At 42.9% G+C, this 21877-nt stretch overlaps 1 protein-coding gene across 1 annotated transcript in view; it reads left to right on the forward strand.

The window, feature by feature from the left end:
- Positions 1-18680: 18680 nt before the first annotated feature.
- GK (glycerol kinase) overlaps positions 18681-21877 on the forward strand; it is a gene marked incomplete at both ends in the record, with an annotated part of 64380 nt that continues 61183 nt past the window's right edge. The window contains one exon of the mRNA XM_079727894.1: positions 18681-18758. Within this exon, the coding sequence (XP_079584020.1) occupies positions 18681-18758 (78 nt within the window). The remainder of the gene's footprint in view (positions 18759-21877) is intronic.

Raw genomic sequence — 21877 nt, forward strand, 5'->3', positions numbered from 1 at the left:
GTGGAGGATGAGGCTGTAAAAATAAACAGGAGCTTACTCTGAATTCAGAGATGAGGAAGTTTTAAAGAGTTCCCACTGCTGCTTGGCCAACGTCCATTTCTTCCCCTAAGTGCTCGGAACGGGCTCCTCCCCCATTTCTCCTAACCCTTACAGTCAGGGCACAGCCTCTTTTCCACCATTAGTAACTAGCTTGTATTGGGAGCCTCTTCTGGGACTATCAGAGTAAACCCCTACTAGTGATTTACTTTCATTGCCTCTTCTTCCTACCATCGGTTTACACATACTGGGTCTTCTGACTTTGTTACCCTAATTTCTGTTCCTTAAACAATCAGAACCAACCACATGGGCATGGGCCTGCCCTGATTTTTATTATTTTAAATAGTCCCATGATTTTTCACATGATCCACACATGACAAATTAAACAGATAAGGTGGAACATGATAATAGCCAACTGAATCATTTAGACAAGTGGTATAGCAGGTTAAGGGCTAAAGGCAGTGGGTTTATGAGACATAAAAAAACATTGTGAGCTAACAGAGTTAGTCCATGTTTTTGTTTTTGTTTTTGTTTTTTCTTGCCAGGCCCTAAGGACCTTTAATAACTTTTCATGTCTGGCCCTAGCCAAGCCTGACCAAAGCAAACCTTCTGGGGCCTGAAGTAATCTTGTGCTATTAACCTTGGCCCAGTGCTTGCTGTCATGCTGCCACCTTGACTCTGACCTCTTCTGTTTCAGCCAGATATATGACTATATGTCCGTGTTGCTTTCCTGATACACACAGCAGTTTTCTCATTCCAGGGTACTAGTATGGCTCCACCCCAAACAACCTGGCTGGCCCTCTCCAGTAGGGTCTTGTCATGACCTAGAGATTGCAACTGTGGTACCACATTGGATCTCCTAGAATAACAGTGCTGAACCAGAGCAAGCCCATATCTACCATGTCCCTTTAAACTGTGTCATTTTTGCTGCTGACAGTCTTAGAAGCCATTCCTACAGACTAGTTCTTCTAGCCCCTGGATCCATCTCTTCCTGCTCTTTACCATTAATCACCACCATGACCATCTCTGCTGGTCCAAAGATGAGCCTATCAAAGATGTGAAAAGGGGAAGGTGTATTAGATTGCATTGTTGGCCCCAATTCTTCAGCCCTCCCTGCAGGCAGACACTTGTCATGGTCTCATCATGGGTGAAATGGATTTCCCTGCCCCTTGACCTTGGGTTTGGCCATGTAACTTGCTGTGATGAATGATATCTGGGTAGAAGTGCCAGTGTGACAGTTTCGAGCCTAGGCCTATTAAGGCCTTGCACGTTTCCATTTGTTCTCTTGCACTTTTGTCATCAGCATGAGATAAACATGCCTAAGAACAAGCTAGCTCACTGAAGCAAGGAAGGAAAGGAATACACGTGGAGTGGAGTCTCCCTATCCAATACACAACTAGCAGTGAGAAAAAGGGCCACCTTAGCTGCCGCAGCTTGAAGCAGTGGCACCCAGCCAAGTCCAGCCTAGGTCAGCAGAACTCAAGACAACCAGCAGACGCACAGAGTCCTTGCCCAACCTGTCTCTCCCATGTCACCACTGATGACTAGATCAGGGTGATCACTTGATTAAAGGGAAGCTTACTCATAAGCAGTAGGCAAATGAGTCAATTCAATTTTTGAGGGTTTGTATTCGGAAAAGATTGTAATCAATAAGGGATGGAGTCTTCTGGCCATGGAGACTGAGGTGTCATTTGAAGCCCTGTGCAGCTTGATGAATAAACAGAGAAAGCTAGTCTTCAAAATTAAGTAGGAAAACAGAACAGATGCTCAAAGAGTTTCAGAGAAGAGTCCCAGAGAGACCAAAAAAAAAAAAAAAAAAAAGATTAGGGTAGAGTTATTTCTCAGAGGCTTCCCAGCACCAGCAAACATAAAGCCTGGTTGAGCCACAGGTCTTGTGTATAAGACGTTGTCTGTTTTGTCATCAAAATCATCCCTTAGGGGCTTCCCTGGTGGCGCAGTGGTTAAGAATCCGCCTGCCAATGCAGGGGACACGGGTTCAAGCTCTGGCCCGGGAAGATCCCACATGCCGTGGAGCAGCTAAGCCCATGCGCCACAACTACTGAGCCTGCGCTCTAGAGCCCGCAAGCCACAATTACTGAAGCCCGCACACCTAGAGCCCGTGCTCCGCAACAAGAGAAGCCACTGCAATGAGAAGCCCGCGCACCGCAACGAAGAGTAGCCCCTGCTCGCCGCAACCAGAGAAAGCCCGCGCGCAGCAACAAAGACCCAACGCAGCCAAAAAAAAAAAAAAGACCATCCCTTACCTCACTTAGCATATACACATGTGCACCTGCACACACATATGCACATATATTCACACAGAGTTTTATTTTTAGCTAACTTAAATGGGTTTTGTTCCTTGTAACTAAAGAACTGGCCTAAGATATTGCCCTTAATGGAAGAAGAAGAAAGATGAGCAACCAGTTGTGTGATCGGTATTCCCTCACATGATAGAAAACCAAACTGATTGAGACTGTGTATCATGTAGCTTTTGCTGCATAACAAACCATCTTGAAATTTAGGGGCTTAGAATAACAAAATATTTTATTTATTTCACAATTCTGGGGATTATCTGTGATGACTGGCACATTTGTGATGGCTCTTCTCGATGAGGCCAGCTGGGCTGAGACTAGACATTCTAGGATAGCCTCACTGACATGCCTGGTCATTGTTAAGCTGGTTTTTCCAGTAGGGCCTCAGTAGCAATGACTTGTCTCTGCTCCATGAGGTCTCTCATCCTCCAACAGGCTAGCCCAGTCTTCTCCATGTGGTACTTTGAGGACTACCAAAGGAGCAGCAAAAGAGCCCTGGCCCAAAGGAAGAAGCTTGTTTTAAGTCTCTGCTCATGTCTTAGTTACTATTGCTCCCTTAGCCAAAGCAAGTCACGTGGTCAAGTGTAAACCAGGGTGATGGACACTAAGCAAGGGCTTGGATACAGGAAGGAGTGAACACATTGGAAGCCATTATTGCAACAACGTAGGAGAAACTACAATGGACAGGAAGGGAGGAGGGAATATTGCTAAAGAAGGACCTGTGAGCAAAGGCCAAAGGCCAGGGGAGTGGTATTTTTTAAAGGAGTGAGTCTAAGAAAACCTCCAGTTTGCTACAACTTGTCCTACATACCTTTAGAAGAGATCAGGATTTTAAGTCAGAGATTCATGTGACTCTAAAGCCATAGAAACAGAAGTCTAAATAGTTACAAAACAGAATGAAATCTTGCCATTTGCGACAACATGGATGGAACTTGAGGGCATTATCCTAAGTGAAATAAGTCAGACAGAGAGACAAATACCGTATGATCTCACATGTGAAATCTAGAACACAAAACAAACAAAATACAGCTCGTGGATATGGAGAACAGTGTGGTGGTTGCCAGGAGCGAGGAAGGTTGGGGGGTGGGTGAAATGGGTGAAGGGGTTCTGGAGGTACAGACTTCCGGTTGTGAAAAGTATAGGTCATGGGTATGGTGAGCAGCATGGGGATGATAGTCAGTGGCATCGTCGTGCATGTTTGAAGGTTGCCAGGAGAATGGATCTTGAAAGTTCTTATCACAAGAAAAAAAAATTTGAGGGGGACTTTTTATGGTGATGGATGGTGACTAGACTTATAGTGATCATTTTACAGTGTCTGCAGGGTCCAATGGTTACATTGTACACCTGAAAGTAGTATAATGTTGTATGTCAATGATACCTCCATTTTTTTAAAAAGGAAAGGAAAAATGTTATCAAATATACAAGTCTCTGTAGTATTTTCACTCTCCTTGGAATATATAATCTGCCTTCCCTCCTTTAGAAAAAAAGAATATCAGTAGAATTAACAGGGGGAAAATATCAAAAGAGTGAAAATAGTCTTTCCTGAATGCAGTCCACATAACAAGCTCTCTTATACTTCTTAGCAGAGAAGGCTCCCAAATAATAAATGTAATTATAGAGGGAAGAGCTATTCTGCTGCAAAACACTTCACTGAGGGTACCACAGAAGGCATCAAACCCTTACTTGAAATGGGGCTTGTTCCTTTAAGCTTCATAACCACATAGCTGTGAATCATCGCTCTGTCCTCTGTTTCTGAACACATATGCCAGTGTGGGTGTCCATATCTGTGAGACTAGCAGACTGGAGATCTCTGAAGGATGAAGCAATATGGACTCTGTCACCTGTGGAATATGCAGGCATCTCAAAGTATCTAGACATTGGCACTACATCAAAGCAAGTTCTCTTTAATGGGCAGAGATGTCCTCTCACCCCATCCAAAAGAAAAGGAGGTCATGAGACGAGAGTCATACAAACTCATGGTTTCTTCATTGTACAAATACCAACTTACAGATAGAAGTTATTTTCCCTTTAACCAGGTTCCTCTTGCTATGTTGCCTAACCAATGATTGTGACATCACCATCATTTCCAGACATGAACTACAAAGAGAAAATTTCCATTTGTGGACTGTAGTGTCATGAACCAGCAATTAGGGAAAAGGGCATGAAGGGGAGTGGAGAAGTTAAGGTACGTTTGAAAATGTAAGTACAAAGTGTTCTTGAAATTCTCCTGAATAGCAGGGGTTTGGGGACCAGCTATTCTTTTTTGTTTGTTTGTTTGTTTGTTTGTTTGTTTGTTTTGGCTGCATCAGGTCTTAGTTGTGGCATGCGGGATCTTTCGTTGCAATGCGCAATCTTTCGTTGCCGCACGCAAGCTCTTCCTTGCGGCACGCGGGCTTTTCTCTAGCTGTGGCATGCGTAAGCTCACTAGTTGTGGCGCATGGGCTTAGTTGCCCTGCGGCATGTGGGATCTTAGCTCCCAGACCAGGGATCAAACCCGCGTCCCCTGCATTGGAAGGTGGATTCTTTTTTTTTTTTTTTTTTTTTTTTTTTTTTTTTTTTGCGGTACGCGGGCCTCTCACTGTTGTGGCCTCTCCCATTGCGGAGCACAGGCTCCGGACACGCAGGCTCAGCGGCCATGGCTCACGGGCCCAGCCGCTCCGCGGCATGTGGGATCCTCCCAGACCGGAGCACGAACCCGTGTCCCCTGCATTGGCAGGCGGACTCTCAACCACTGCGCCACCAGGGAAGCCCGGAAGGTGGATTCTTTACCACTGGACCACCAGGGAAGTCCCAGCTATTCTTAAAAGGAGGAAAAAACCCTCTGTTCTCCAGACGTTAGTGATTCCATCATGTGCCAATTTTCACAAAATATTTAAAATAGCCTTAGCTTTAAAAGATTATTAAATTCATAAGCTTATTAAAATATGACTAAAAATTCTGATAAAATTTATTTTATCATAAGCAAGGAAATATACCAATGCAAGCAATGTGGTCAAAAGTAAAGGAGGTTGAGGGAATTCCCTGGTGGTCCAGTGGTTAGGACTCCGCGTTTCCACTGCAGAGGCATGGGTTTGAGTTTGACCCCTGGTCGGGGAACTAAACTCGTGCATGCCTTGAGGCGCTGGCCATAAATAAATAGATACATACATAAATAAATAAGTAAGTAAGTAAGTAAGTAAAGGAGGTCGAGACCAGAGAATCGAAATGGCAGTGAGAGGGAAAGAGTGGTGATTTCTCAACCAAAGTAATGAATGCCCAGTAACATACAGCCAGCTGAGGAGAATAAGTAGGGGACAGAACCATTCATATCTATCAAAACTATTTCCACAGTTTTTTAAAAAATAGATTATTTTAGAGCAGTTTTTGGTTCACAACAAAATTGAGCAGGAAAGATAGAGAATTCCCATATGGCCACTGCCCCCATACCCACAGCCTCCCCCATTATCAGCATCCCCTACCAGAGTGGTACATTTGTTACAACCAATGAACCTACGTTGACACGTCATTAACCCCGACTGTCCATAGTTTACATTAGGGTTTGCTCTCAGTATTTATATTCTGTGGTTTTAGACAAATGTGTAATGACATGTATGCATCATTATAGTAACGATACAGACCTGAAAATCATCTGTGCTCCACCTATTCATCCCCACACATCCCCACCCCACAAGCCCCAGGCAAGCACTGATCTTTTTACTGTCTCCATAGTTTTGCCTTTTCCAGATTGTCACATAGTTGGAATCATATAGTGTGTAGCCTTTTCATATTGCCTTCTTTCACTTAGCAATGTCCATCTAAGATCCCTTCATGTGTTTTCATGGCTTGATAGCTCATTTCTTTTTAGCGCTGAATAATATTCTATTGTCTGCATGTACCACAGTTTATTTATCTATTCACCTACTGAAGGACATCTTGGTGGCTTCCAAGTTTTGGCAGTTATGAATAAAGCTGCTATAAACATCTGCTGCGGGTTCTTGTGTAGATATAAGTCTTCAGCTCCTCTGGGTAAACACCGAAGAGCACAATTGCTGGATCCTATGGTAAGAGTTTGTTTAGTTTTGTAGGAAACTGCCATGGTGTCTTCCAAAGTGGCTGTACCATTTTGCGTTCCCACCAGCAATGAATCAGAGTTCCTGCTGCCCCGCATCCTTGCCAGCATCTGGTGTTTCTCTATGGTTTTTAATTCCTCATTCTGTAACATAGATTGGTGATAGAGATGAAGACCTAGGTTTTGTGTACAGTGGTGAGATATGGGGCCTTGGGAGGATGGAGTACAAAAAGTATGGTAGAAAAACTCTGAAAAAAGGCCACAGGGAATTCCCTGGTGGTCCAGTGGTTAGGACTCTGTGCTTTCACTGTCAAGGGCCTGGGTTCAATCCCTGGTCAGGGAACTAAGATCCCACAAGCCACAGTGTGGCCAAAAATAAATAAATAAATAAAGAAGCTACAGGGTTTTTTTCACTGATGGCTCAATAATTAATATATATAATGTTTATATGTTTACAGTATCTTTGGAAAATAGTACTGTTGATTCATTGTAGGTTGGCATATACTCTGAGTTCTTTTTCCATGAATAGTAACAAATTCATAAGACACACATGTGCATCTCACCGCTTCGTGACCAACTTCATACATTTGAGTGACCTTGGACAAGCAACTTAGATTCTTGCCTTTATTTTCTCCCACTCTAATAAGTTCAGCTGAGCTAGGTAATCTGAGAAATTATTTCCAATCCTTTAATTAAAAAAATAAATCCATATGTTTCTTCACACATAAGTTTCCCCAAAGACACATAATTTCAGTGGAATGTTTCAAAAATGAATAGAGTCTCCCATTAAAAGAACAGTGAATATACTTCAACTAAGATCACTGTTCCTCTTTCCTTACATGCCATTACTGAGTGATAAGTGATAGATTTGCCTCCAATTTTTTTCCTAGTCAAGTTTTTTTTTTTTTTTTAGAAGATGTTGGGGGTAGGAGTTTATTAATTAATTAATTTATTTTTGCTGTGTTGGGTCTTCGTTTCTGTGCGAGGGCTCTCTCTAGTTGTGGCAAGCGGGGGCCACTCTTCATCGCGGTGCGTGGGCCTCTCACCATCGCGGCCTCTCTTGTTGAGGAGCACAGGCTCCAGACGCGCAGGCTCAGTAGTTGTGGCTCACGGGCCTAGTTGCTCCGCGGCATGTGGGATCCTCCCAGACCAGGGCTCGAACCCGTGTCCCCTGCATTAGCAGGCAGATTCTCAACCACTGCACCACCAGGGGAGCCCCCTTAGTCAAGTTTAAATAGGGAGCTTAAACAAATAAACTGTAAAGTTACCTTTTCTTTTCAAGAGCACACTTTTTTTTCAAAGAATTGGCAAATCAATTATTGTAATCTTATATCAGACAAAATAGACTTTAAAATAAAGACTATTAGAAGAGACAAAGAAGGACACTACATAACGATAAAGGGATCGATCCAAGAAGAAGATATAACAATTGTAAATATTTATGCACCCAACATAGGAGCACCTCAATACATAAGGCAAATACTAACAGCCATAAAAGGGGAAATCGACAGTAACACAATCATAGTAGGGGACTTTAACACCCCACTTTCACCAATGGACAGATCATCCAAAATGAAAATAAATAAGGAAACACAAGCTTTAAATGATACATTAAACAAGATGGACTTAATTGATATTTATAGGACATTCCACCCAAAAACAACAGAATACACATTTTTCTCAAGTGCTCATGGAACATTCTCCAGGATAGATCATATCTTGGGTCACAAATCAAGCCTTGGTAAATTTAAGAAAATTGAAATTGTATCAAGTATCTTTTCCGACCACAATGCTATGAGACTAGACATCAATTACAGGAAAAGATCTGTAAAAAATACAAACACATGGAGGCTAAACAATACACTACTCAATAATGAAGTGATCACTGAAGAAATCAAAGAGGAAATTAAGAAATACTTAGAAACAAATGACAATGGAGACACGACGACCCAAAACCTATGGGACGCAGCAAAAGCAGTTCTAAGGGGGAAGTTTATAGCAATACAATCCCACCTTAAGAAACAGGAAACATTTCGAGTAAACAACCTGACCCTGCACCTAAAGCAATTAGAGAAAGAAGAACAAAAAACCCCCAAAGTTAGCAGAAGGAAAGAAATCATAAGGATCAGATCAGAAATAAATGAAAAAGAAATGAAGGAAACGATAGCAAAGATCAACCAAACTAAAAGCTGGTTCTTTGAGAAGATAAACAAAATTGACAAACCATTAGCCAGACTCATCAAGAAAAGAAGGGAGAAGACTCAAATCAATAGAATTAGAAATGAAAAAGGAGAAGTAACAACTGACACTGCAGAAATACAAAAGATCATGAGAGATTACTATAAGCAACTCCATGCCAATAAAATGGACAACCTGGAAGAAATGGACAAATTCTTAGAAATGCACAACCTACCAAGACTGACTCAGGAAGAAATAGAAAATATGAATAGACCAATCACAAGCACTGAAATTGAAACTGTGATTAAAAATCTTCCATCAAACAAAAGCCCAGGACCAGATGGCTTCACAGGCGAATTCTATCAAACATTTAGAGAAGAGCTAACACCCATCCTTCTCAAACTCTTCCAAACAATATCAGAGGAAGGAACACTCCCAAACTCATTCTACGAGGCCACCATCACCTTGATACCAAAACCAGGCAAGGATGTCACAAAGAAAGAAAACTACAGGCCAATATCACTGATGAACATAGATGCAAAAATCCTCAACAAAATACTAGCAAACAGAATCCAACAGCACATTAAAAGGATCATACACCATGATCAAGTGGGGTTTATTCCAGGAATGCAAGGATTCTTCAATATACGCAAATCAATCAATGTGATACACCATATTAACAAGTTGAAGGAGAAAAACCATATGATCATCTCAATAGATGCAGAGAAAGCTTTCGACAAAATTCAACACCCATTTATGATAAAAACCCTGCAGAAAGTAGGCATAGAGGGAACTTTCCTCAACATAATAAAGGCCATATATGACAAACCCACAGCCAACATTGTCCTCAATGGTGAAAAACTGAAACCATTTCCACTAAGATCAGGAACAAGACAAGGCTGCCCACTCTCACCACTCTTATTCAACATAGTTTTGGAAGTTTTAGCCACAGCAATCAGAGAAGAAAAGGAAATAAAAGGAATCCAAATCGGAAAAGAAGAAGTAAAGCTGTCACTGTTTGCAGATGACATGATACTATACATAGAGAATCCTAAAGATGCTACCGAAAAACTACTAGAGCTAATCAATGAATTAGGTAAAGTAGCAGGATACAAAATTAATGCACAGAAATCTCTGGCATTCCTGTACACTAATGATGAAAAATCTGAAAATGAAATCAAGAAAACACTCCCATTTACCATTGCAACAAAAAGAATAAAATATCTAGGAATAAACCTACCTAAGGAGACAAAAGACCTGTATGCAGAAAATTATAAGACACTGATGAAAGAAATTAAAGATGATATAAATAGATGGAGAGATATACCATGCTCCTGGATTGGAAGAATCAATATTGTGAAAATGACTCTACTACCCAAAGCAATCTACAGATTCAATGCAATCCCTATCAAACTACCACTGGCATTTTTCACAGAAGTAGAACAAAAAATTTCAAAATTTGTTTGGAAAAACGAAAGACCCCGAATAGCCAAAGCAATCTTGAGAACGAAAAACGGAGCTGGAGGAATCAGGCTGCCTGACTTCAGAATATACTACAAAGCTACAGTAATTAAGACAGTGTGGTACTGGCATAAAAACAGAAAGATAGATCAGTGGATCAGGATAGAAAGCCCAGAGATAAACCCACGCACATATGGCCAACTTATCTTTGATAAAGGAGGCAGGAATGTACAGTGGAGAAAGGACAGCCTCTTCAATAAGTGGTGCTGGGAAAACTGGACAGGGACATGTAAAAGTATGAGATTAGATCATTCCCTAACACCATACACAAAAATAAGCTCAAAATGGATTAAAGACCTAAATGTAAGGCCAGAAACTATCAAACTCTTAGAGGAAAACATAGGTAGAACACTCTATGACATAAATCACAGCAAGATCCTTTTGGACCCACCTCCTAGAGAAATGGAAATAAAAACAAAGATAAACAAATGGGACCTAATGAAACTTCAAAGCTTTTGCACAGCAAAGGAAACCATAAACAAGACCAAAAGACAACCCTCAGAATGGGAGAAAATATTTGCAAATGAAGCAACTGACAAAGGATTCATCTCCAAAATTTATAAACAGCTCATGCAGCTCAATAGCAAAAAAACAAACAACCCAATCCAAAAATGGGCAGAAGACTTAAATAGGCATTTCTCCAAAGAAGATATACAGACTGCCAACAAACACATGAAAGAATGCTCAACATCATTAATCATTAGAGAAATGCAAATCAAAACTACAATGAGATATCATCTCACACCAGTCAGAATGGCCATCATCAAGAAATCTAGAAACAATAAATGCTGGAGAGGGTGTGGAGAAAAGGGAACACTCTTGCACTGCTGGTGGGAATGTGAATTGGTACAGCCACTATGGAGAACAGTATGGAGGTTCCTTAAAAAACTACAAATAGAACTACCATATGACCCAGCAATCCCACTACTAGGCATATACCCTGAGAAAACCATAATTCAAAAAGAGACATGTACCAAAATGTTCATTGCAGCTCTATTCACAATAGCCCGGAGCTGGAAACAACCTAAGTGTCCATCATCGGATGAATGGATGAAGAAGATGTGGCACATATATACAATGGAATATTACTCAGCCATAAAAAGAAACGAAACTGAGCTATTTGTAATGAGGTGGATAGACCTAGAGTCTGTCATACAGAGTGAAGTAAGTCAGAAAGAGAAAGACAAATACCGTATGCTAACACATATATATGGAATTTAAAAAAAAAAAAATGTCATGAAGAACCTAGGGGTAAAACGGGAATAAAGACACAGACCTACTTGAGAATGGACTTGAGGATATGGGGAAGGGGAAGGGGAAGCTGTGACAAAGGGAAAGAGAGGCATGGACATATATACACTACCAAACGTAAGGTAGATAGACAGTGGGAAGCAGCCGCAGAGCACAGGGAGATCAGCTCGGTGCTTTGTGACCGCCTGGAGGGGTGGGATGGGGAGGGTGGGAGGGAGGGAGATGCATGAGGGAGGGAATGTGGGAACAGATGTATATGTATGACTGATTCACTTTGTTATAAAGCAGAAACTAAAAAAAAAAAAAAAAAAAAGATTAATTATTGTAATCTCACTGAGATTAGTGAATTCCCTTCATCCATTCAACATGTATTTTGTGCCTACTATGGGACTTGTCAGAAAGGCACTAAATCAATTTTCTTTTCTCTGTTCGATATGAATGTGTGAATGGAGCACTGCAAAAGTCATTGCCCCATGATTATGAATGTAATGCATAATTTCTAATCACGAACATAATTGAACACAATATTGAACGTAATTGTGGTTACTTTGACTTCATTTTGGTCATTATTCATACTTTCTACATCTTTATAGTGGCAAAAGGCAGAAAATAAAAAGGAACATACATCTTTGTCTTCTGTTAGCCACTGGAGGCTTGGAGGTGAGCATATAAAAAGGGAAAGACAAACAAGCACACAAAAGAGAAAGCGTGAGGGATATAAGAGGAATGTGAGACTAGAGGGCCAAACAGATGCTGGGGGAAGGAAATAAAAACAACCAAAGTGACAGTGGTCCCACGTTAAGCACCACTGCCCTTAACAGACCCAACCAAGACTTCAAAGGCATTCCAGGTATCATCCCTGCCCCAGAACCTTATCAGGAACAGTTTTTCAAATTGAAAGCTTCTCAACTTGCATCAGTTGAAAGTTTTTGGAAAACAAGAAAGCTTCTGGATGCTCATACTTTGATTTTTCCAAAAGAGCCAGTGTCTTGGTTGTAACCAAATATGACTAAGAATTAAATTCTGTGAGGAATAGAGATCACACCAAAATGTACTCATTGTGTCATTTCTCTTGCTCCAAAACCAAGTGGCTAAGAACAGCAACCATTTATTATCTCTCATAACTCTGTGAACCAGCTGGGTGTATCTGGTTTTTCTGCTTTAGGTGATACTGGCTAAGGTCACTCATTCAACTAGGCCACTCATTTAGCAGCTGTAGTCAGCTGGGAGCTCTGCTGGGGCTGAAATATGCAAGATGGCTGCATTCACATATCTGGAAGTTGGTGTTGGTCAGCTAGAATGCCATAGTTCTCCTCCACGTGGCTTCTCATTGGCTAGTTGGTTAGTTTGGCTTTCTTAACAGCATGGCGGCTCAGTTTCAAGAGGGCGTATGTTTCTTGTACAAGTACTTATCGAGTCTCCGTCTGCATCATGTTTGCTAACATCCCATTGACCATGAAAGTTGCTAACATCCCATTGACCATTGACGTGGCCCAAGCCAAATCTCCTCTGCACTTGTGAAGGGACAGAAGTGAGTTGTGACTAGTTTGGGTGAGTGAGAGTAGAGTAGTTACAGGAGGTGGAAATGTGTATAAGGTAATAGATGGGTGTTGTCTGCTTATCAAGGGAAATGTTACCGCTTTATACCAAAGGCATTAATATGGACAGCCTTTGACACAATGTATTCCAAGAAACAAGTTTATATTTTGAAATGGTTTTTTACAGCTTAGGCTTTGTATGTACTGCCCATGATACCTGTGACAGTTGTCTGCCTTTATTTTGTATCCAGCAGCAAAGCCTATAATAAAACTTTAAAATAATCCCCCCCCCACAAATGTGGGAAGTTACAACACAAGGACATTATTATCAAAAGGAATGATTCATTAGGAACCACCTATGTAACAGTCTATCACATTGATTGATTGGTTCATTCATTCATTCAACCATCACTTGTAGAACACCCAGACCCTAGGGATATAATAATGATCAGGACAAAATCCCTGGCACCAAGGAGCCTTGCACATTGCATTTGAGGGGTCGGGGTAGGGAGAAGGTGGCAGGAATCTGAATCCTTAACAAGTGCCCTAGGTGATTCTGACACAGACTAATGTTTGAGAATCTCTGCCCTGAACCTTTACTACCAATATTCTCAGTGGATTATTTGATTGTTAGCAGAAAACTAAGATTTGGGACAAAAAGGTCTATACAAGTCATAAGACAAATTTCTCATACCTCACAGTTCTGCCAAATCCTAGAAAAATAGAAATTCCAGCATATCCATAGCACAGTGGTTCTCAAAGTGTGGTCCTTGTACCAGCAGTATCAGCACCACCTGGGAGCTTGTTAGAAATGCAAATTTTCAGAACTCATCTACTAAACCAGAAATTCTGGGGTTGTGGGCCCAGGTTTTAACAAGTCCTCTAGGTGGTTCTAATGTAGGTAAAGTTTGAGAATCATTGCCATATCCTAACTCTGTTACAACTGTAACATGGCATGAAGTGATACATAATATTAGGTAGTTATACTTAGATTATTAACATGCATGTGAGTGGATTGTCCAGTTCGCATGGGGGGAGGGGAAGGCGCCCAATTTGGCTGTTTTTATCGAGTATATTTAAGTTTTGGATCTGTCTTTAACTTCCTCTGCTACCTTGGGCAAAGCACTTCGTACATCTGCCTACATCATCCCAGTCCCATAAAATAAAGGAGTGCTTCTCCTATTTATTGTCATCCTTTCCAGCACTAACTTTGCATGTTATGGGTTTTTTTTTTTTTTCGTATCTATATCAATCCATATCCAAGTAATCATTAGAATAGCACGGAGAGATTAAGGAAAGGCTAGCTTTCCAAATAGACTAGACTAGAAAAAATAAGACAGGCAAATATGGAAAGACCAAGAAGCACTACTGGACAAAAAAAAAAAAATCCCTAAGGAAATGTAGCCTTTCTGCTTATATAAAGTCTGTGTTAATTAAAGAACAAGAAAAACTAGAGGAGGAATAAGTGAAACAGCCAGAGACTCTCCAAGGGGTGGGTGGGGAGTTAACACTGATTTCTTGCTCTACCAGTCAGAAATATTTCACAGTGAGCTTTTTTTTTTTTTTTTTTTTGCGGTATGTGGGCCTCTCACTGTTGTGGCCTCTCCCGTTGCGGAGCACAGGCTCCGGACACGCAGGCTCAATGGCCATGGCTCATGGGCCAAGCCGCTCCGCGGCATGTGGGATCCTCCCAGACCGGGGCACGAACCCGTGTCCCCTGCATCGGCAGGCGGACTCTCAACCACTGCGCCACCAGGGAAGCCCTCACAGTGAGCTTTTGATGACTCAACCTACTTAAATCATTTGCATGAAGGACCTTGGTCTTTACCTCTGGATTTCTTTGATAGAAACACACTTGCCAGTGAGACTACATCTTGCCTTTCATGATGAACTGTGCTGCTTGTAGAGTGCTTTCACAGACACTATGTCACTTCAGTCTCACATTAACCCACCCACATCAGTGATTTTCCCAATTTTACAAACAAGCAAAAGAAAGACATGGGAGGCAATGAGTTACTCAAGTTTAGGAAGATTAAGTGTTGAATGCCAGGGCCAACACTAGACCAAGGTCCTTAGTTTTCCAATCCAGTGTTTCTTCTACCGCTTTGCCTTCAAATCTCAACGGGTGTTGGGGAGATCAAGGTGGACCTTCCTACCTTTTTCCTTTTTATCCATTTCTCTTCCTAGTTTTCCTCAGGTTGCTATCAAAGGGCACTAGGCTTGTGTCAAGGAGATGGAAATTCTAGTCTTGGTTCTACCACAGAAGGACTCAGATGAGTCACTTATGCACTCTGGGCCTCACGTAGACCATTCTTATGATGAAATTAAATTCATATTTTATGGCAAGACAAGAAAAATGTAAACATAAAATTATTCTCTGCCTGTTGGGGCTTCCTCCCTCCCCTTTAGTGTGTATTGTGCATCTGCATTAACCAGACCTCCTTAGGAGATAACATTCCTTCTTAATTTTGTAAAGAGACAGGGTGACCCACTACTAGCTTTCTACATGCAGATCTACATTGTGCAAACTGTCAGTATGTCATTTGACATATCACCCTTTGTCTCAAAAACATAACTGTGCTGTGTCTTCTAACAGTCCTCAGCATTTTCTAAAAGACTGTCTCCTGGGTTATAATCCTCAGGTTGGATCGAATAAAATTTTCCATTTCTTTCTTAGATTGACTATTGATAATTTTTTTGTTTTGTTTTTGGCCGTGCCATGCAGCACATGGGATCTTAGTTCCCCGATGAGGGATTGAACCAGTGTCCCCTGCAGTGGGAGCCCGGAGTCTTAACCACTGGACTGCCAGGGAAGTCCCTTGATTAATTTGTCATCAACAGTTATTTCCAACTTTTTCTCAATCATAGTATGAAAAATGGAATCAGAAGATATATTGGTTGACTTTTACATTTATATAGATTTAAGTTTACAGACTGTAGCTGGGGTTTAAAGGGATGAGAGAGGGCAGGCAAATGGGGGAGATTCCAAAAGGATAAAGGCAAATAGGTTTATGACAGTCAGTAAATATTTAGGGTGTGGAGTTGAGATAAGGTTGAGCTGGATTCTGCCATTTAAGACCCTTCCCTTGGTATCAATAATCAGTATCAAGGCTGCAAAACAAAGAGCTTTGTGGGAGTCTTAGGAATTGCAATTCTGGAGACACAGATTCAGGTTCTGTTCTGGGGAAGAGAAAGAGTCAGGGGCTTATATAGTCAAAAGCCATAAGGTTGTTCAAGAATTACAGTTGACCCAGCACAAGAAAGGGAATATTTGTCTTTAAGGAATCGTGAGTTATTTTAGGGTAGGAGTCCGATAAGTATCTTGAGTTTCTGGAACATTGGGCAGATGTTCTGAATGCCTGTGTTAAGATAAGAAGGGATCATAGTTCAGATTCCATCTGGGATGAGACGTGCATAAGTCACATTTCCTCAGTGGCCTAAGTTCTGTTTTGGTGAAAGGAATAAGGACGTGGAACACAGACTATTGTGGGAACCACAGGATCAATAAGTTTCAGAATCTCTCATGTACGTCTAGCCCCACTTTCACTGAAATGTCTGAATTCTGATCACATGATGCTGCTGAACAAATAGTTGGCTGTCCTGTTAGAATCTGAGAGTCAAAAGTGTGTGGAAGTGCAAACATGGTCAGGGATTTTTTTTTCTTTTAATGGATCAAAGTGGTAGGTTTGGTGGCTTTTTTTTAACTTTTTAAAAAATAAATTTATTTATTTTATTTATTTTTAAAATTTTTGGCTGCATTGGGTCTTCGTTGCTGCGCGGGGGCTTTCTCTAGTTGTGGCGCGTGGGCTTCTTATTGCGGTGGCTTCTCTTGTTGTGGAGCACAGGCTCTAGGCGCACGGGCTTCAGCAGTTGCGGTATGCGGGCTCAGTAGTGGTGGCTCGCGGGCTGTAGAGCACAGGCTCAGTAGTTGTGGTGCACGGGCTTAGTTGCTCCGCAGCGTGTGGGATCTTCCCGGACCAGGGCTCGAACCCGTGTCGCAGGCGGATTCTTAACCACTGCGCCACCAGGGAAGCCTGGTGGCTTTCTTTTTACTGCCTGTTAGCATCAAGGAAATCCTTATCTATTTCAGTCAATTAAGTTTTTCAGGGTGTTTAGGGGCAAGTTAGCCTAGTTCCTTTACATGTGCCTGTATGCCTGTCTGTGTCTCTTCCTCTCCCAGGAAATTCAGAAATACTGATTCATCTGCACTCCTATCCTAAAGCAAGCCAGTTTATCAGTAGTTACCACGTCCAGCATCTCTACAAGTAGGCCTCATCTGGAACACAAGAATTTGATTTCTAGACAGAGTATAGGAAAATTTGCTTCCAGAGCAAGAGTTGTAAAACTATAAACACAGAGATGAATAAGTGAGGTGATGTAGAGGAAGGCGAGAGGGGGGAAAAATAGAAATGATGTTCCAGAACCGTGAGAGATTGAGGAAATGGGGTGGAAAAAAATGCGAGAGTGGAAAAAAATGCTTTTGAAATTGATCGAGCATGCTGGTTTACAAAATCAATTTAGTGATTTTTCAACCAGCATTTAAAAAAATGATATGCAATAGAATAAAAAAGATACAGAACGCATAGCATTGAAGGATAAATATTGCTTTGGAAACATTTAAAATATATGTAAAAATATATAAAATGTATTTATATATATGTAACTATATAAATTATAAATAAATGCGCGCGCGCACACACACCCACACACACATACACACGTCGGCACACAGGCCTGGGGTTGTTTTGTAAGCTATTTCTCACATTGGGTCTCTGTCCAGACTTTGAAAACTCCTGGAACATAGGATCTAAAAGAATCCAGCAAGGTAAATTCAAGGTCAAATAAGGAGGACTCTTTTCTCCTTTTGCTGTCTACATCATTTACCGGAGGGAGAGGAAAAGGGCCTCTGAGGGAGGGGACACCAGACTGAGGTCAAGCGAGGAGCAAGGGTGCATCAGGACAGGGAGGAACCCGGCGACTTCTTTCCGGATAGTCTACTGATGACCCCAAGGAGGTTGATTCTGAGCGCTTCACTTAAACGCTAAACCGAAAGAACTTCCTCGTTCGTTATCCCTGAAAAGCCTCCAAAGGCGAAGGATTCGCGCTGCTCCTGAAGGTGACACTACATAGGGTCAGTCCCAGTAGAGGCGATTATTCTTTTCTGGGACGAGCAACCGGGAAGTGGGCGGGGCGTGGGAAGCGCGGGAAGGCCCGGTAGGGTCGGTCCAAAGAGTGACTCACGTCTTGCTCTGCACAGCCCACCAGAGGAACAAGCAGTTCTGCCCTTTGGGACCCATCCGCGAGCGAAGCCCCAGGGCGCTGGTAGGGTTGTGCCCTTTCCGCGGGCCAGAGACGCTCCCGGACCGTGGGCACCACCTGCCTCAGCCCTGGCCCTGCGGCAGGCCGGCTTGGCCGCCTGGTCGCCGGGCCCACGTGACCTGCCGCGCGGGCCACCGCCTCCGCCGCGCCCAGGCCCCGCCCCCGTGACGTCTAGCTACCTCAGCTTGTCTGAATGTTCCTTCTCTTTCCGCTTTCGGTAATTGGTCGGCCAGGCAGACAGCGCCCCCCCGTCCGCCCTACCCCCGGAGTCGTGGGGAACGCTGGTGGGGGCGGGGCCTGGGCTGGAGGGGCGGGGTGAGAAGGCTCCGCGCCGGTAAAGGGGCCGCCCGAGCGCGGTCCGAGCCATCTACTGCTGCCGGCCCCCCGTCCCTCCAGACTCGCCGCCCGCCCCTTCGCCGCCCGCCGCCGTCACCAGGGAAACGGGCCGCGACCGCCCGCCGACCCCAAGCTGGTTTCATGGCAGCCGCGAAGAAAGCAGTTTTGGGGCCGTTGGTGGGAGCAGTGGACCAGGGCACCAGCTCGACGCGCTTTTTGGTGAGCCCGGGGTGCCCCTGAGGAGGTGATGAACCGGGGCGGGAGCCTTGGAACGCCGGGGCTGGGTGTCGCGTCCCCATCCCGTTCTTCCCACGGCCCGGGCCCCGGGCCGCCAGGCAAGAGAAGGAGGCCAAGAGCCCCGGAGCGGGAATTGCCACGCTGGAGCTGCCCCGCCCGGGCCTGGGGGAACGCGGCCTCTCGCGACCCCCGCGGCTGAGCTGAGCAGCCCTGGCCTTGAAGGAGGAACCGGGCCGCCTTCTAATGGGGGGACTCCTCCCCCGAAGGGAGCTAGGACTCATCGAGCGTCCGTGCAGAGCAGCCCGCCTGCAGCCAGGGACAGGTGGCCACATTGACCGCTGCTGCAGTCTTCCCCAGAAGCATTTGGCCTGCCGGGGGCAGGACGTCCTTGGATGGGGGAAGCTGTGTCACGGCTGTGGTAGCCTAACAGCGTCCTTTGGAGCAGTGGAACGAATATAGTATTAGCGTGATGATGCCTTGTCATTCTCTCCCACAGACATTGCAGAAGGTAGAATGCTAAGGCGGGGTGGGGGGCGGCGAGTGGCAGAGCACATAAGGAAAAAGTCACACTACACTGCTTTTACCAGAATCTTTATTTAATTTCGAAGATTCGTAAATTTCAGTTCTGATACTTTCCCCATTACAAAGATGACTGTCGTCTCTGCGCTTCACAGTGTAAAGCGGCAGGGAAATTCTATTTCTCTTTTTATTTACCATGTCTGACAGCAAAGTTTTGCCATAATGGAGTGCTATTTAAGTGACTTTCTGCTGATTAAGTTGTTTTGGGCAATTAGGAAACTTGCTCTTAAAGTGATCTAGAACTGACTTCAGTAAGATAATTTAAAAGTAATTTTAAAAAACTATTGTTTAAGAGCCCATGCTTTCAGTGGACATTTGACTAATCTGGCAAGTTGATGTAAATATTTAATGACTACTTAGCTCCCTCTTCACTTCTTTGTCTCAAATCATGTTTTCATGCATTATTTAGTATGTATATATACTGTATGTATACGTTGTACATACAGTATATATATATTTTTCAGAGCTCTGTTTAGTTGACCACTTGACCAAAACCTGCATTTGTACCTTCATTTTTTTGTTTGTTTGTCTGTTTAGTGAGTGAGTATTTTTGTTTTTTTTTTTAATTAATTAATTTATTTATTTTTGGCTGTGTTGGGTCTTCGTTTCTGTGCGAGGGCTTTCTCTAGTTGCGGCGAGTGGGGGCCACTCTTCATCGTGGTACGCGGGCCTCTCACTATCACGGCCTCTCTTGTTGCGGAGTACAGGCTCCAGACGCGCAGGCTCAGTAGTTGTGGCTCACGGGCCCAGTTGCTCCACGGCATGTGGGATCCTCCCAGACCAGGGCTCGAACCCGTGTCTCCTGCATCGGCAGGCAGATTCTCAACCACTGCGCCACTAGGGAAGCCCCTGTACCTTCATTTTGATATTCATCTCTCTTGTCTAAAGTCAAAAGCCTTCAGTCCAGTTTTAGCTTGGTTCTTATTTAATGACTTACCCTGGTTTGAGCTGCCAAGACATAACTCTACCGTCTCTTACATTGTTTACCTTCTGATCACCCAGGGCAGGTTTCACTATGTCTTATTTTCATATAAGTGTCTATAAAGTAATCCTGAATCATACGTAAGAAACTTAGCCTAACTGGATTTGATTAATAAAATACACAATCATCACTACCATCTTCCCAAATTAAGGAAGACCATTAAGACAGTGTGCTCACTGTGGGTTGAGTTTTGAAGCCGTATTCAAGAATTGCCCACACAAATGCCTGCAGGGGCCAGGCAGGTAGAGGGAGGAGGGCAGACTGGAGAGCAGACTCAGGCTAAGGGGAAACCTATAGCTGCCAGGCAGGAACACTAGCCCTGTGCTGCCAAATCTTCAAATTCTTTAAGAAAAGCTGGTAGTCTAGAGTTTTCAGTGAAATCTTCCTGTTCTTAAATGTTGGCAACTAGTTCCTAATGGATTGTAGGGGCCAAACCAAACATAGCAGTTGTTCTCAAGTTTATGCAGCCTTTGCCCTCTGTGAAAGTGGGTAAAATATTTCATAAGTCTGTAGGCTGCCTTTTTAGTTACCAGCCTGACTGTGCCTTTCTTCCTTTTGACTTTTCACTGTTGCTGTCCATATAGCCCAGCAATCTTCTTTATCTACTGCAGGTTGTTCCTGGTCCCTCAGATTTTGTTGCCCAAGAGGCATCTTTCTGCATTGGTGGGGAAGGAATGAAAACTTCGTATCATCACAATCAGTTGTTCAGTGTCATGAGCCTTTAAAAAGTTGGGTGCTGTTTACTGTGGCTTGATCTCAGTGAGTAAGCTAAGGTGCACATTCAGAAGGTTCCTGTCCTGCTTATAGAATGATGTTTAAAAGTTGATCAACAAAGTTTCCTGCTGCTTGAGAAACAACTATGCAAGAAAGCTTCAGAGGTAGATAAAAGACTACCTGTGTGAAGGGATCCTGTGTGAAGTAGAGAAAAACTTGGGAATGGTTTAGAAAGGGGTTTTTTCCTCTTGGTTATAAGGAAAGAGGTTTGCTAAAGCACTCCCTACAAAATACAGATAATAGATTTGCTGAATAAGTGCTTCAGTCACAAGGTGATTCCCAGGAGTTGTTCTAGTCATATTGTTCCACGTTGTAATTATGACTCAAAAATATTTGCTTATCTCAGGAAAGAATACAGCAGATAAGAACTGTCATAAGGAAGCTTATAGAGTGAAAGATATTAAAATAATTTCCTGACCATTATTCATTGAATTGTATATCTCATTCAACATTCACAAGACCCATAACCTTGCTAAGTTTTCTTTTCCCTTTTTCTATGCCAGCTATATTGGCTTTCTCCCATAAGGGACACAAGATTTCTTCATTCATGTTCTTTCATCCAAGGGAAATGCCTCCCTGTGAAAATTTCCCATATCTGCTTCTTGAAATTGTGCTCTACCTCCAAATTTTACTCCAAATTTTACCTCCAAATTGTACTCAGCTGCCATCTCTTGGTAGAAGTCTTCCTCAAACCCTTAGTCAGAATTTCTCCCCCTTCCTATAGCATTCCTTTTTATCTGTTAATAGCTCTTAGCACCTACTTCGT

The sequence above is a fragment of the Hyperoodon ampullatus genome (genome assembly GCF_949752795.1).
Source record: "Hyperoodon ampullatus genome assembly, chromosome: X".
Lineage (NCBI taxonomy): Eukaryota > Metazoa > Chordata > Mammalia > Artiodactyla > Ziphiidae > Hyperoodon > Hyperoodon ampullatus.